This window comes from Vipera berus (assembly GCF_964194415.1).
Source record: "Vipera berus genome assembly, chromosome: 2".
In the NCBI taxonomy this organism is placed as follows: Eukaryota; Metazoa; Chordata; class Lepidosauria; order Squamata; family Viperidae; genus Vipera; species Vipera berus.
The window spans coordinates 125,356,945-125,370,550 of NC_138203.1; the positions used below are offsets into that span (position 1 = coordinate 125,356,945).

General features: G+C 40.6%; 1 protein-coding gene across 1 annotated transcript; it reads left to right on the plus strand.

Moving 5' to 3' along the window:
• Positions 1–3,000: 3,000 nt before the first annotated feature.
• LOC308663206 (olfactory receptor 1L4-like) lies at positions 3,001–3,948 on the plus strand (the record flags this gene model as incomplete). The annotated part of the gene is made up of 1 exon (XM_081319455.1): positions 3,001–3,948. One exon carries the CDS (start codon positions 3,001–3,003, stop codon positions 3,946–3,948), a length of 948 nt encoding a protein of 315 aa, XP_081175581.1.
• Between the last annotated feature and the right edge of the window lie 9,658 nt (positions 3,949–13,606).

A 13,606-nucleotide genomic window follows, 5' to 3' on the forward strand; every position in this document is an offset into this window, starting at 1 on the left:
AACAGATGTTAATATAATGCACCTGAACCAGTCTCTGATGCCTCTATGAAGTGGATTTTTGAAGGTCTGCCTAATACTGTACAGATACTGTTGTATGTTTCTTTTTTGGCCAGATTGACTACATTTTTTGCCCCTCAGAAACCTGTGCTTGACATCAACTTTCCGAGTCAATCTTACCTCACACGTTATCGCTGTTGAATGTTCTAGCTTGGGTTAACAAGTTCCCCAAAGAGCCTTGTTTTTGCACCAATGTCTCTTCCTTGGGGAGCCACAATCTAGAAATTATCCCTGCCTCCTCACCATTGTCTGCACATCTGCTTTGAGAAAGGAAATGCTCTCCCACAAAAACTGCGCCCTCGTTCAAAACCGGAAAAGTTATAAAGAATCTCTTCACCAAAAAAGAAACTGGACCTCAGTGGAGACATCAAAGCTTTTTGCCAGAGGTACAGTCTAATATTTAGTGTTCTTTTTTGACTGGACACAAACCAGTAGACACTTTAAGAGTTTTCTCTTTCTCTTTCTACTCATCAAAAATGCACAGAATTGCACTTCATCCTCATACACTATTGCTACCCAGCGTGCTGTATTTGAGTGAAACGTAGAAGGAAGGCAATTCCTTGTTCAGCTTTTCTCTCCTCTCCCTCCCTCCAATTACCTCCATGCAGAGTGCATTATTGCAAAGTTGTGGTATATATAGAAGCTGTGAGTTGAACAGTCCAAGAAAGAAAGTTGAAAAGGGCTGTTATGGATAGAATTTGGTTGGTTCTACGGTAGCTAAATACTGTAGCACAGGAAACAATCACAGAATCTGAAGAAAGGTTGTTGTGTAACTGCTTTGCATATGGCATTTTGCAAAGTTGTGGTATATATAGAGGCAATGAGAAGACATTGTAATGGAAAGATTAAGTTCTTCTATTTAGACTCCTTGGCTAAGGAGCATAGGAGGCAGAGGCTGGTCCTTAGCTGGGGAGAAGAGGCTGTCCAGTAGTAGCCAAAATTGTGGAAACCTTTTGGGAAAAGTGTATTTTTGAGATTTGATGGCTAATAACACCACTTTTTTTGGAGTAGTACCATAAAATTATATATCAATGGAAAAATTATTTAATCAAGAATGTAATGTAACATAGTTTGTTCAATTATCTGTACTGTATTCTATGAAAAGCTATATAGCCAAATAACCAGAAAAAGGAAGCACAACTTGCTTAGGTTGATATCAGATAGCTTTCCTTCATCTGATTGTAGCCAATGAGCAAGAGTGTTTAGAGAGCCAATCAGGTGTCATTTTGTTTTGGCAATGAGCCAATCACATCACAGTAGCATTCAGTTATTGTTGTCATGTATTGAAGCTGAGAGGAGGATATTTGTCAGTGTGTTACGTGATCGCTATCAAGTTGGTTGGGTTTTTTCCCCTTTCATTTAGTGAGCTTGTAAAACATAATAAAATTAAAGTAATGGTGTAAAGAGTAGACTGGTTGCCCAGAAAGCGATGTAAAGTAGTATTATTAAGTGAACAAGGCTACAGTTACAAAGAAATTAGAAGAAAAAATGGTGGAAACTTAACCAAAGGTGGCATTTCTACTGTACAATTTTCCCAAACGGTTTCCACAATTTTGGCCACTACTGTAGATGCTGAATGTCACAATGTCCTCCCTCTTCAGATAGGGCTGGGAAAAGTGCTTGTCAGAAGGAGCCCGTCTATGACAGACAGGGCATTGAGGATTGGAGGCAATGGATTAAAGCTCTGCCTCAGTAGAAGGCCTCCATATGATCATTTACAAAGAACTCTAACTCTTATAGACTACTTTATATACAAAGGGTTCTCAATATATTGCATTGTAAAAATGGAACCCAGCGCAGTTGTGTTGTATGGCTCCTCTATCAAATTATCCTCATCAAATTGCCCTTTTTCAAAGTGGAAGATAAAGACATGAATGGGATATGAAGGTGTTGGTGAATGCAGAAAAGGAAGTTGAAAAAGACTGTTATGGATAGAATTTGATGTGTCCTACATTAGTTAAATACTGTAGCACAGGAAACAATCACAGACTCTGGAGAACAGCTGTTGTGTAACTGCTTTGCATACAGAATTTCCCAAACACAATCCTTGGTCATCAACAAAGAGCCAGGATGCTGCTGCCAGTTAGGACACACAAAGGTGGATGAAATAGATGAATGATCCATGGCAAATAGAAGACAGCTTGCTGTATTCTCAAGGCTACTAAATGGGCCATTTCAACCTGAGTATTTATCACTTCTGAGGAAGAAGAGACTATCTTACAGGCAAGGAATAATGAAATAATTTTGTTGGTAATATCCTATATCATCACAATTAGATTGTTGAACAGATATTTATAAAAGTACACTCTGTGTTGATCAGTTTCTTTAGCCAGGCACACCCTGATTCAGAAAAGTCACTCACCATTCATTTCAACTATCTCTACATCAGGCCTCAAGAGTGAATAAAGAAACTGGAAGATTTTTTCCCCCCTAAGGTGAATGGATCACTTTAGAATGGATCACCTTAAATATCACCTCCAATTTGAAATGTCATTCCTCCAAACTGGAGAAGCCACGTGAAACTCTTTTGTTTTAACTGTCCTAAACAATTAACCGGCATCTGCTACTTAGACACCAAACTCACAACAACACATGCCTAAGCCATAAATAAGATATCATAACACCAACCTATATTCAGTGAGCCTAGGAGCCATGGCAAATAGAATAATAAATGTCCAGTATCAATCTTCTTTATTGCAGGTTTATGTTCTGTGAAGTGAATTTGAAGAAATTGGTGTACGCCTTTACCATTGCCAGACATATACGGAAATAAATGTGCTCCCCATGTCCCATTGTTGGAATACAAATCGAAGTAATTCAGTTGGCTTAAGGACTAGAAATCACCCATACCAATTTCTGTGTTTCTTTCCCGTCATATCTAGGTGAAATACCAACCAGATATGTAAATAAAAATATGCACAAATCTGTATTTTCAGCTGACCTATGGAAAAGAATCAGGAGAACCAAACCAACTTTGTTGGATTCATCCTCCTGGGTTTTTCTTCCTCTCCAGAGTTTCAAGGACTACTTTTTCCTGTTTTCCTTTGTATGTACTTGCTTTGTCTGCTAGGAAACCTCATGATAATCCTGCTGATCTTCTCCAGTGCCAGCCTCCTCCATGCTCCCATGTATTTCTTCCTCTGTCACCTGTCATTGGCTGATCTCGGATTGAGCTCCACCATTGTACCCCAAATGCTGCAGAGCCTGCTGTCCCACACAAACGTCATATCCTTTAGTGGTTGCCTGACACAGGTGTATTTCTTTGTGAGCTTCTGTGCAACAGATAACTTTCTCCTGGCCTCCATGGCATATGACCGCTACGTAGCCATTTGCCGTCCATTGCATTATGCAACAATCATGAGCTACAGGTGCTGCATACAGCTGGCTGCTGCATCTTGGCTCCTGGCTTATGCCCACTCCCTACTGTATGTCCTCTCAATGTGTAATTTTAAGTTTTGTGCTTCCCGAGAGATTCCCCATTTCTTCTGTGACCTCCATCCTTTGCTGAAGCTCTCCTGCTCTGACACCTCATCTGTTGAAATGCTGCTTGTCAGTGAAGGCACTGCAATTCTTCTTGGACCCCTTTTGCTGATTATTTTTTCCTACCTTTTCATTGTATTCAAAGTTTGGAAAATACCCTCAGGGCTCAGGAAATACAAGGCCTTCTCCACCTGCATCTCCCATCTTACTACCGTTGCTTTGTTTTATGGGACCCTGTTAGGCATCTACATCCGCCCGTCCTCCACTTATGCTGGGTCAAAATTGAAAATTGCATCCATATTATACACAGTGGTGACTCCCATGCTCAATCCTTTCATATACAGCCTGCGGAACAGTACAATGCACGAGGCTATGAAAAGAATATTAAGAGGCTGGTTTCAGAAGAGATGACCTGTAATGAAACTGAAGCTGCCACAAAAGAAATTGCAAATCAACTGGAAAACCAGTAAGCATGGCACAGACAAAATATGAGATTTTTTATGGGATCTTTGTTGTTCCAGATTGAAAATAAAAGCCCTATCTTTTTTCCCCTTCAAATAAAAACAGGGCAATGTTCTCTAAGAAGGCCAGCTGGTGGTTGTAAACTTCATATATTATGTCTTTCATTTTGAAATGTAAAAGTGAATTCTTACTGTGACTCTGAAAGATGACGTTTTTATGCTATATTGTTACTATAATAAAGGACACTATTTGCCCTGAAGATTACCCCATAAGTCTTTAGTCTTATGTTGGTAATCTCAGTATATTTTGTAAAATTTTTGAATTTCCTGAATTTCCAGAAGGTTCACATTTTACATTTTGGCTTTCGATATTCATGTTTGAATGAAATAATAATCATGAATTACTTAATAGCATGGGATTATACCTTTGCCAATATGAATTTATTTTAATATGTATGTTTTTAGTCTGCTATGAGGCAAATTTTCTCTTGCATGCTTATGAGAAATGAATCTTCATATCATGAAAATATGGGTCTCATGAAGACAGATTTCCATCAAGTCCTGGAAATGCTTTCCTCCAGACTTCCTGCCTCTCTTTAAAACTTTTTAAACTCCTTCGCAGTCTTCCAGCTCTGTCTGCCAATGACACATTCTCATCAAGCGGTTATCACCTTTGAAAGGAGGCCTTGCTACATTTCGTGATGTGTTCTGCTATGTGTCTAATAAATGCTTTTACTTCTTCCATCAACAGTGCATAAGCTGTTTTAAGGTGGGTATGGAAAGAGATGTGGAGGACAAAACCAGTGTGACTGACTCTTCAACACCTGATGGCATATTGATCACAACAGGCAGGAGGCTGAGGCTAGAGAATTACGGATTTGTTCTCTGTCCCCGTCTTTGTCTATCACTCTACCTCCTCTTTGTCTCTCCCCATGCCCCTTCTGTTCAGTTGTGTCTGATTCTTGGAGACCACTTGGACAAGTTCCTGCAGTTGTTTTAGCAGGGTTTTTCAGGAATGGTTCATCATTGCTTGCTTCCTAGGGCAGAGAGAGAGAGAGATTGACTGGCCCCTAAAGTCACCCATCTAGCTTTGTGCCTAAGACAGGACTGGAACTTCCTAGTTCCCTGTTTCTAGGCCATCATCTTAACCACTGCATCAACCTGGCTTTCTCTGTCATAAATGGGGGAAAAATTCCATTATAAGAGGTTCAGACACAGTAAGGGTTATATGAAATTCAGGCCTATCAATCTAGGTAAATAGGCAGAGAAGCTTTGGAAATATCATTTAAAAATGCATTAATCTGGAATGATACTGGGAGATAGATCTGAAAGCCTGCATGGAAGTTTGATTTAGGAAGAGATAACCACTTCCTGTAATCTGGAACTCATTCTATGTGGGAGCTATACCATTTTACTAGGAACTACCGTAGATGCTTACCTCGTGCTTGGAAGCCCTTTGGAAAAATCAAACTCAGGCTCGGACTAATTAGGAGAAGGTTTCCCCTCTCAGATGGGCTTTAAAGAAAAGGAGAGGGCAGCCCAAGTTTTTTTTTATTTTGTATTTTCCTGTCAGATCTGTCTGTCATGGCCAGCAAAAAGCTAAGTAAAAAAAGAAGCCCATCTTGTAGTTATCCAGGTTGGAGAGGAGGCAATTATATAGCAGGGTAGATCAGTAGTTCTCAACCTTTTTTTCACCCCTTTTAAATACCTTTTGTGGCCACAGACCCCGGCCATGGAACCACAAGACTCAATTCAAGATTTAAATTGTAACATTTCTTCAAGTCTTCACGGACCCTCTGTGATGACATCATACCACCCCAGGGGTCCACGGACCACAGGTTGAGAACTACTGGGTTAGGGGACTGGTAGAGCAAGATCTGGTATTGATTGGAGTGTAGGACACTAGGCAATTTGTGGGTTGGCTAAGGGGCCAGCTGGCTGAAATCCATCACTTGTAGATTTCACTTCTTCCTCTTTTTCTACCTGTCATCTTTCTTCAAGTTTTTGGATCTCAATATGCATAATAAGAAGGGACGCGGTGGCTCAGTGGGTTAGGACGCTGAGCTTGTCGATCAGAAGGTTGGCAGTTTGGCGGGTCGAATCCCAAGTGCCGCGTAACAGAGTGAGCGCCTGTTACTCGTCCCAGCTTCTGCCAACCTAGCAGTTCGAAAGCACATAAAAATGCAAGTAGAAAAATAGGGACCACTATGGTGGGAAGGTAACAGTGTTCCGTGCGCCTTTGGCGTCTAGTCATGCCGGCCACATGACCACAGAGACGTCCTCAGACAAGCGCTGGCTCTTTGGCTTTGAAATGGAGATGAGCACCGGCCCCTAGAGTTGGAAATGACTAGCACGCATGCATACCTTTTTATGCATAATAAGGACTTGATGAACCAGTGAGGCTCATTGTAGGAAAAAGAACTAGACTTTAGATGTTTCTGATAAGTTTTCTATTATGTAGAAGTATGAGATTATGAGGTAAGCGTCTAGTTCCTAGTAAAATGGTATAGCTCCCACATAGAATGAGTTCCAGATTACAGGAAGTGGTTATCCCTTCCTAAATCAAACTTCCATGCATGCTTTCAGATCTATCTCCCAGTATCATTCCAGATGAATGCATTTTTAAATGATATTTCCAGTGCTGGATCTATTATTTGTTTTGCTTTTTTTCTAATGAATACTGTTATTTTTTTCTCCTAACAACATATCAGTACAGGTGTTCCAAACATGGGAGGAGGAGAGAAAGAACACTTAATTCATAATCGTTGCTGAAATGCATCAAATTAGCATGGAACAGCAGTTGAGTTTTTCCACTTCTGTAGTAAATGTTAAAGTGTTGAAGGCACTTTTTGTTAAATGTGATGGTCTCCTGTCTGCTGCCTATCTCAGACAGTGATCTCAGCTGTGAAATATTCTGTTTTGTGTTTGTCTTTGTGTGTGTAGCAAGAAGTTCAACTGCCTGAAAGCAATCTCTTCAGCAATATATATTTTTTTCTTCTATTTTTCTTTCTTTCTTCTTTTGTGTTTGTCAGCTTCCTTCTAGTTCTTTGACCTTGATTCCCAAATAAGGACTTGATGAAAAGGAACTAACTAGCCTTTAGTTCATATAAATTTTTCTGTCTGGGGGTGCTAATGAAGGAAGAAAGATCCCCATTTGCTTCTTCTGGAGTAAACCAGGGCAGAGGGGGATTTTTGGAATAAAATAGCTGATTGGCAGCATTACCAACTTCATTCTTCCCTAGAGTTGTGGAGAGATATATTGATGTTGTGGGTAGTGAGTTCAAAGACAGTTGTGGGAGCCAGTGGGGATTAACCCACCACAGCCATGTGAGATTATGTGTGTATCTCATTAAGACCTCAGGTTTGACTGACCTGTTTTATTTCCCAACGGATAGATATGAGAGCCCTAAAGATTCTAGTCAGTGGAACAAGTTATAAGAAATATTACACTGAAGATGACCCTGAGTGACCCTGTAAATGACCATCTGAGAGTCTTCTTCAACCATGAGGTTGGAAAATCAACTGATAAAAATTACAATGCTTCTTATAAATTTGGTATTACCACTGACATACATCTCTGCCACCTAATTCAGAGCTTCTCAGACTTTGTCCTATCATAAATCCCTACAAGGACAAGGGAATTTCACATGAATAAAATATTTGATTTCTTTGGGATTCTCTGTGCAAGAAAAGTAGGGATCAAAGCCTGGAGATGGTTTAACTACACAGCTACTTTGCCCATGCAAGGTTGATCAGCTTAAAAATAAAATTGTGCCCCCCCCACCACACCCAATAAATGTCTCATATATTTCACAGACATTGCGACCCATAGGTTAAACAGTATTTGTTTCTCTGTTGAAAGACAAACAGAGGTTCCTGGAAAAAATCAGTTTCAGCTTCCTCTGAAATAATACCTTCCTGTACACAGAAGATACTCAATGCTTCACATGCTATGATAACTGCAATTAAAATAATTAATATTAACAACAGATAGGCAGAAAAAAGTCACCATAACCATCCTTACTATAGTTTGTTCTTTCTTTCTGCCTTTGTCAGTTGTTGCATTTTCTCTGAAATATTTTTAAACTGCAATTGGCTTGCTATTACCATCTTCTGAGGTCAGAAAGAGTGATTAGCCAAAAATCAGGCTTTGTGCCCAATGCGGGACTAGAAGTCATTGTTCCCCTGGTTTTTAGCCTCTTAAAATATACTGTACGTAATTTCAGTGAGACAGCTTGTAAAAGGAAAGAAAAGGAGGAGGAGGAGGAGGAGGAGGAGGAGGAGGAGGAGGAGGAGGAGGAGGAGGAGGAAGCAAAGGCTAAAAAGGATGACTACAGTTTATCAATTTTTCCAAAGTTAAATTTAAAGGAGCTAGAGGACATCCTCATTAGGTTCCACTTCTCATTTTGATTGCTGATGACACAATCCCATTTGTGATCACTTTAGCAGAAGGATTAGAAGAAATTGTAATCCAAGATATGCATTCAGCAGGAAAATCCCTTTTTTTGTCATCATTTGCTCCAAAAACTTTTTTTGCACCACATCAGTGGGATTTTTTTAATGAATCTAATAAAGCCAGAACAGACATTTCATCAGCTTAGAATGCTAATATGGCCACCAGTAATCTAATATTATCAGTGGTGTGACATTTTTTTCATAAAAGCTGACTTTGATGGATGAATTGTTGAAGTTTGCCTTCTGTAAACTTTGTGATAAAGTGAAATTTTGAAATCTTGGCATCAAAAGCTTTTACAAAAATATTAATGATAGCTTACAGAATTCATAACGTCCTTTCCCAGTTTCATAATAACCCAGTGGTGGGATTCAGCCGGTTTGCACTGGTTCGGGAGAACTGGTAGCTAAATTTATCTGAATTCAGAGAACTGGCTGGATTCTGGAAGTCCTGTCTAGGCCTCGGAGGTTTTTCCACGGAATGGAGGGTATGTGGTTTTGTGTGCTGCCTGCATCCCACAGATAGGGCTTGTTTGTGCAGACCAGTTGCTGGCATGCCGAGGCCCGGTACTGGTGCACAGGCCAGAGGTTGGGGACCCCTTGTATAGGGACTCCTGCCTGAGCAGGGGGCTTGACTAGATGACGTCCAAGATCCCTTCCAATTCTGCTATTCTATAATTCTGTAAGGGTCTCCTGCCTGAGCAAGGGGTTAGACTAGAATACCTCCAAGGTCTCTTCCAACTTTGTTATTCTGAAATATGTCAAGGTAATTATAATTTAGTAGCTGACCATCAGAAGTGACCATAGAGAGAATGAGTCAGCAGAGTATTTTGGGGCTACTATCCCTTTAAGAGACTGTGTCTGAGGAGAATTACACTTGGAATCTTCTTGCTCACTTGAATCTTTTGAATATAACTATTTTGTATTCTGTATGTTGTTTCGTATTGTATTAAACCACAGTGCCTTTAATAAACCACTGTCAGATCCTGTATTATCACAAGAAGAAAATAAGAAAAAGGCTGTGATAATTTATATTAAAAATGACAGGTTATGGGCCCAGAATGAAGAATAGTCCAGTGTGAAGTAAAACCCAGAGTAAACGAAAGCCAAGAGAAAACAAGTGAGAACCTGACCAGAGTCAGAGGAACTGGGCATTGTGGTTTTAAGTGTGGTTTGTGGTTATACAAGGTAGAAGTAAAAAAAATGGCCTCTAGTATTTTGGGAGGAGGCTTTGTGGTATCCTGGCTGAATGAAATGAACTCCTGTCCCGGAGTTTTCAACGTTGGCTTGAACAAACCCAAATACACCAGCTGAAAAAGGAGTAGCTGAAAGGAGAAATGGCAGATTAGAGACCATGAAGGACTCACTACTTGCAGATGCAGGCATGAGTAGAAGGTGCTGGGAAGAAGCCATTAAAAATGGCTAACTATTTAATAAATAGATTATGGATTTCTGCTGCGAACGAAACTCCATATTTTTTGTTATATGGTAAGAAACCCTCATTGGCTCACCTAAGAACTTTTGGTAGTTATGCCTGGGTACATAATCCTAACAGCACTAGACGGAAAGAACAGAAGAAGACCAGAAAACTGAGGTTTATAGGATATCAGCCAGCATCCAAGAACTATAGGTTTACTGTTGGAACTCAGAAAGTTGTGATTTCACATTCTGCCAGCTTTGCAGAGCATAATAATTGGGATAGGGCAGGAGTAGGCAACCTTGGCTCTTTTATGACTCGTGGACTTCAACTCCCAGAATTCCTGAGCCAGCCATGTCATAAAAGAGCCAAGGTTGCCTAACCCTGGGATAGGGTACATGCCCACACAGAGGTGTTTCTTCGATCACTTAGTAATAGATCTCAGGGAGAAGAAGCTTCAGAAGACCGACCCATCATCAGAAAAAATGGGTAGCAGGTCAGAAACTGTAATCATTAAGGAAGAAAATTTATCTGACATGAAAAGTGAGGGCACAGAAGCACAGGAACAGGTGTTACCAAGGAGGTCGGAAGGAATTAATAAAGGAGTACCTCCTAATAGATACAAGGTAAGTGAGGTTAGAGTAGAGACAAGGCAGCCCCCCTCCCCACTTGCCTGACCTTCCAGAAGAGCATTAAGACCTGACTCTGCCATTTGGTTTGGGGTGGAGGTCCAAGAAGGCCCTGCAAGTCTGGGGGTGGTTGTGAGCTGAAGGAGCTTCCTCTGCCTTTTAACTCCGCAATTGTTCTTTTTAACTTTTTAAAAAAATCTGTTTTGTTTTGTTTTTAACTTTGCTTTCAACTACAGCTTTTTTTAAAAAAAATATGTTTTATTGATTTTTAACATACACCTTAATATTTGGTAAATATTGTGTTGTCTGGGTTAATGTTTAAAAATAATCAATAGCAATTTCTATAATTCTATAGTCCATATGATAGCATTACTTTATTTCTTCTTCATCCAATAATATTCTCTTTTGCCAATCTTAAATTAATACCATTCCTATTTAAATAAATGACAATTAAATATAAACATTTTTCTCATGTTTCTGCAAGTAATAACCACATCAATATAAAGCTTCTTTTCAACTACAGCTTTTATATCATTCTAGTGTTTTTTAAAAAAGCAACCCAGGCCCTCAAGCGTAAAATAAAATAAAATAATAAAATAAAAAATAAAATAACGAAACGAAACAAAACAAAACAAAACAAAAGAAAATAAGCTCAGTGACAGATGTAGCCAGCCAAAGGATAAATCTGATCAACATTAATCTTGCATAGGTTCTTTTGAGATCTCCATATCCCATCCCCATTATTTTTGGGAAGTAAGAGGCCCACTGGATCATGACATCAGCTGCCCCCCAAGAGGACATAAATAATGATGTGATGTCAAGGCCCCTGAGGGCAGAGATATAAAGGCAAACTTGAGGAGAGGAGAGGTGAGGAGAGTTGAGGAGTGGAGAGGAGAGGAGAATTGAATTGAGTTCAGTTGAAAAGAATTGAGTTGACGACTGGAGACTAGAGTGGAGAAGATCGGAGGAGAGTGGAAGAGATCAGAGTTCGGACTGGAGTGGAGGACCTTGTAGGAGAGGAGAGGAGAGGAAGCTAAGGAGCTTTTTTATGAGTGTGGAAATCCACCAAGCTAAGAATAGAAGTTTGCAAGGTGTGGAAGATTAGAAGATCAGGTAAGACTGCCCCTTGATTCTGCAGCTTATCTGGCCTCCTATTAAAGATAATAGGGGATGGGATGGGATGGAGTGGGGTGGGGTGGGGTGGGGTGGGGTGGAGTGGAATGGAATGGAATGGAATAGAATAGAATAGAATAGAATAGAATAGAATAGAATAGAATAGAATAGAATAGAATAGAATAGAATAGAATAGAATAGAATAGAATAGAATAGAATAGAATAGAATAATTCTTTATTTGTCCAAGTGTGATTGGACACACAAGGAATTTATCACTGGTGCAGAAGCTCTCAGTGTACATATAAAGACAGGTCATAGGTCATAATCATAGTTACAACCATTAATCGTAAGTTACAAACAACAATTGGTAAATCATAAGAAACCAGTAGAAGATAGTAGGAAAGATGAGAAAATGAGAAAAGATGAGAAATGAGACAATGCTGTGGGAATTAAGTGTTTAGCAGAGTGATGGCATGGAGGAAAAAAATTATTGTTTTGGCATACAATAATCTATAGCGGCGTTCCGAGGGGACAAGTTGAAACAGTTTGTGTCCAGGATGTGAGGGGTCTGTAGAAATGTTCTCAGCCCTCTTTCTGGCTCGTCCAGTGAACAGGTCCTCAGTGTAAGGCAGGCAGGTTGTGATTATTTTTTTCTGCAGTCCTAACTATCCGTTGAAGTCTGTGTCTGTCTTGTTTGGTTGCTGTACTAAACCAGACAGTTATAGAGGTACAAATGGCAGACTCCATAATTCCTCTGTAGAACCGTATCAGCAGCTCCTGGGGCAGTCTGAGCTTCCTCAGTTGGCACAGGAAGAACATTCTTTGTTGTGCCTTCCTTTTTAACAATGGTTCTAATGTGAGGTGTCCATTTCAAGTCCTGGGAGATTATAGAACCCAGAAATGAGAAGGTCTCTACTGTTAATACTGTGCTGCTTAACATTGTAAGATATAGGTATGCAGACAGATATAGATATAGATATAGATATAGATATAGATATGTAAATTTTTAGATTGCTAACAAAGAGTTAACAATTTTAGCAATCTAAAAATTTACACAAATATGAGCTGTCACTGTTGTGACTACTGCCTGTGGATGGCCTTCGGTTAGGCCGAAACAGGAAATAAAGATTTGTCCCATGTTTGGGGCCTAGCAAGGTAATCTAAATAGTTAACAAGCATTTAACAGATATAGATATAGAGTTAGAGTTAGAGTTAGAGTTAGAGTTAGAGTAGAGAGAGAGAGAGAGAGAGAGAGAGAGAGAGAGAGAGAGAGAGAGAGAGAGAGAGAGAGAGAGAGAGAGAGAGAGAGAGAGAGAGAGTGTGAAATGATAGATAGAAAGATAGAGTAATAGAGATAGATAGAGTCAGGGCTAGATAGAGTCCAGGTATGCCTGCAGAGTGATTTTGGGGCCCCCAGCAAAAGGCCTCTGCCACCTGGATCTATGGCTGCAGAGTGATTTTGTGCCTCCTCTCACGGCCAATCCAGGCTCCGGAGGCTTTTCCAAGCCTCCGAAGCCCGGTTCCATGGCTGTGGAGCGATTTTGCAGCCCTCCAGTGGCTTGATCTGGGCTCCAGAGGCCTTTTCCAGGCCTCCAGAGCTCCAATCGGGACGCTGGGGTGCCGCAAAATTGCTCCACGACCATAGGTTTGAGCTCTGGAAGCCTTTCTGAAGCTTCCAGAACCCAGATCTATGGTCACAGAGTGATTTTGCAGCCCCCCAGCAGTCCGATTCGGGCTCTGGAGGCCGTTTCCAAGCCTCTGGAGCCTGGATACATGGCTGTGGAGTGATTTTGCGGTGCCCCAGCGGCCCGATCTGGGCTCTGGAGGCCTTTTCCAAGCCTCTGGAGCCCAGAGCCTTGGCCGTGCAGCAATTTTGCAGCTCCCCAGCAGCCTGATCCAGGCTCCAGAGACGTGGAAAAGGCCTCTGCTACCCGGATCTATGTCTGCAGAGCAATCTTTCGCCCCCTCCCAGGGTTGATCCAGGCTCCAGATGCCT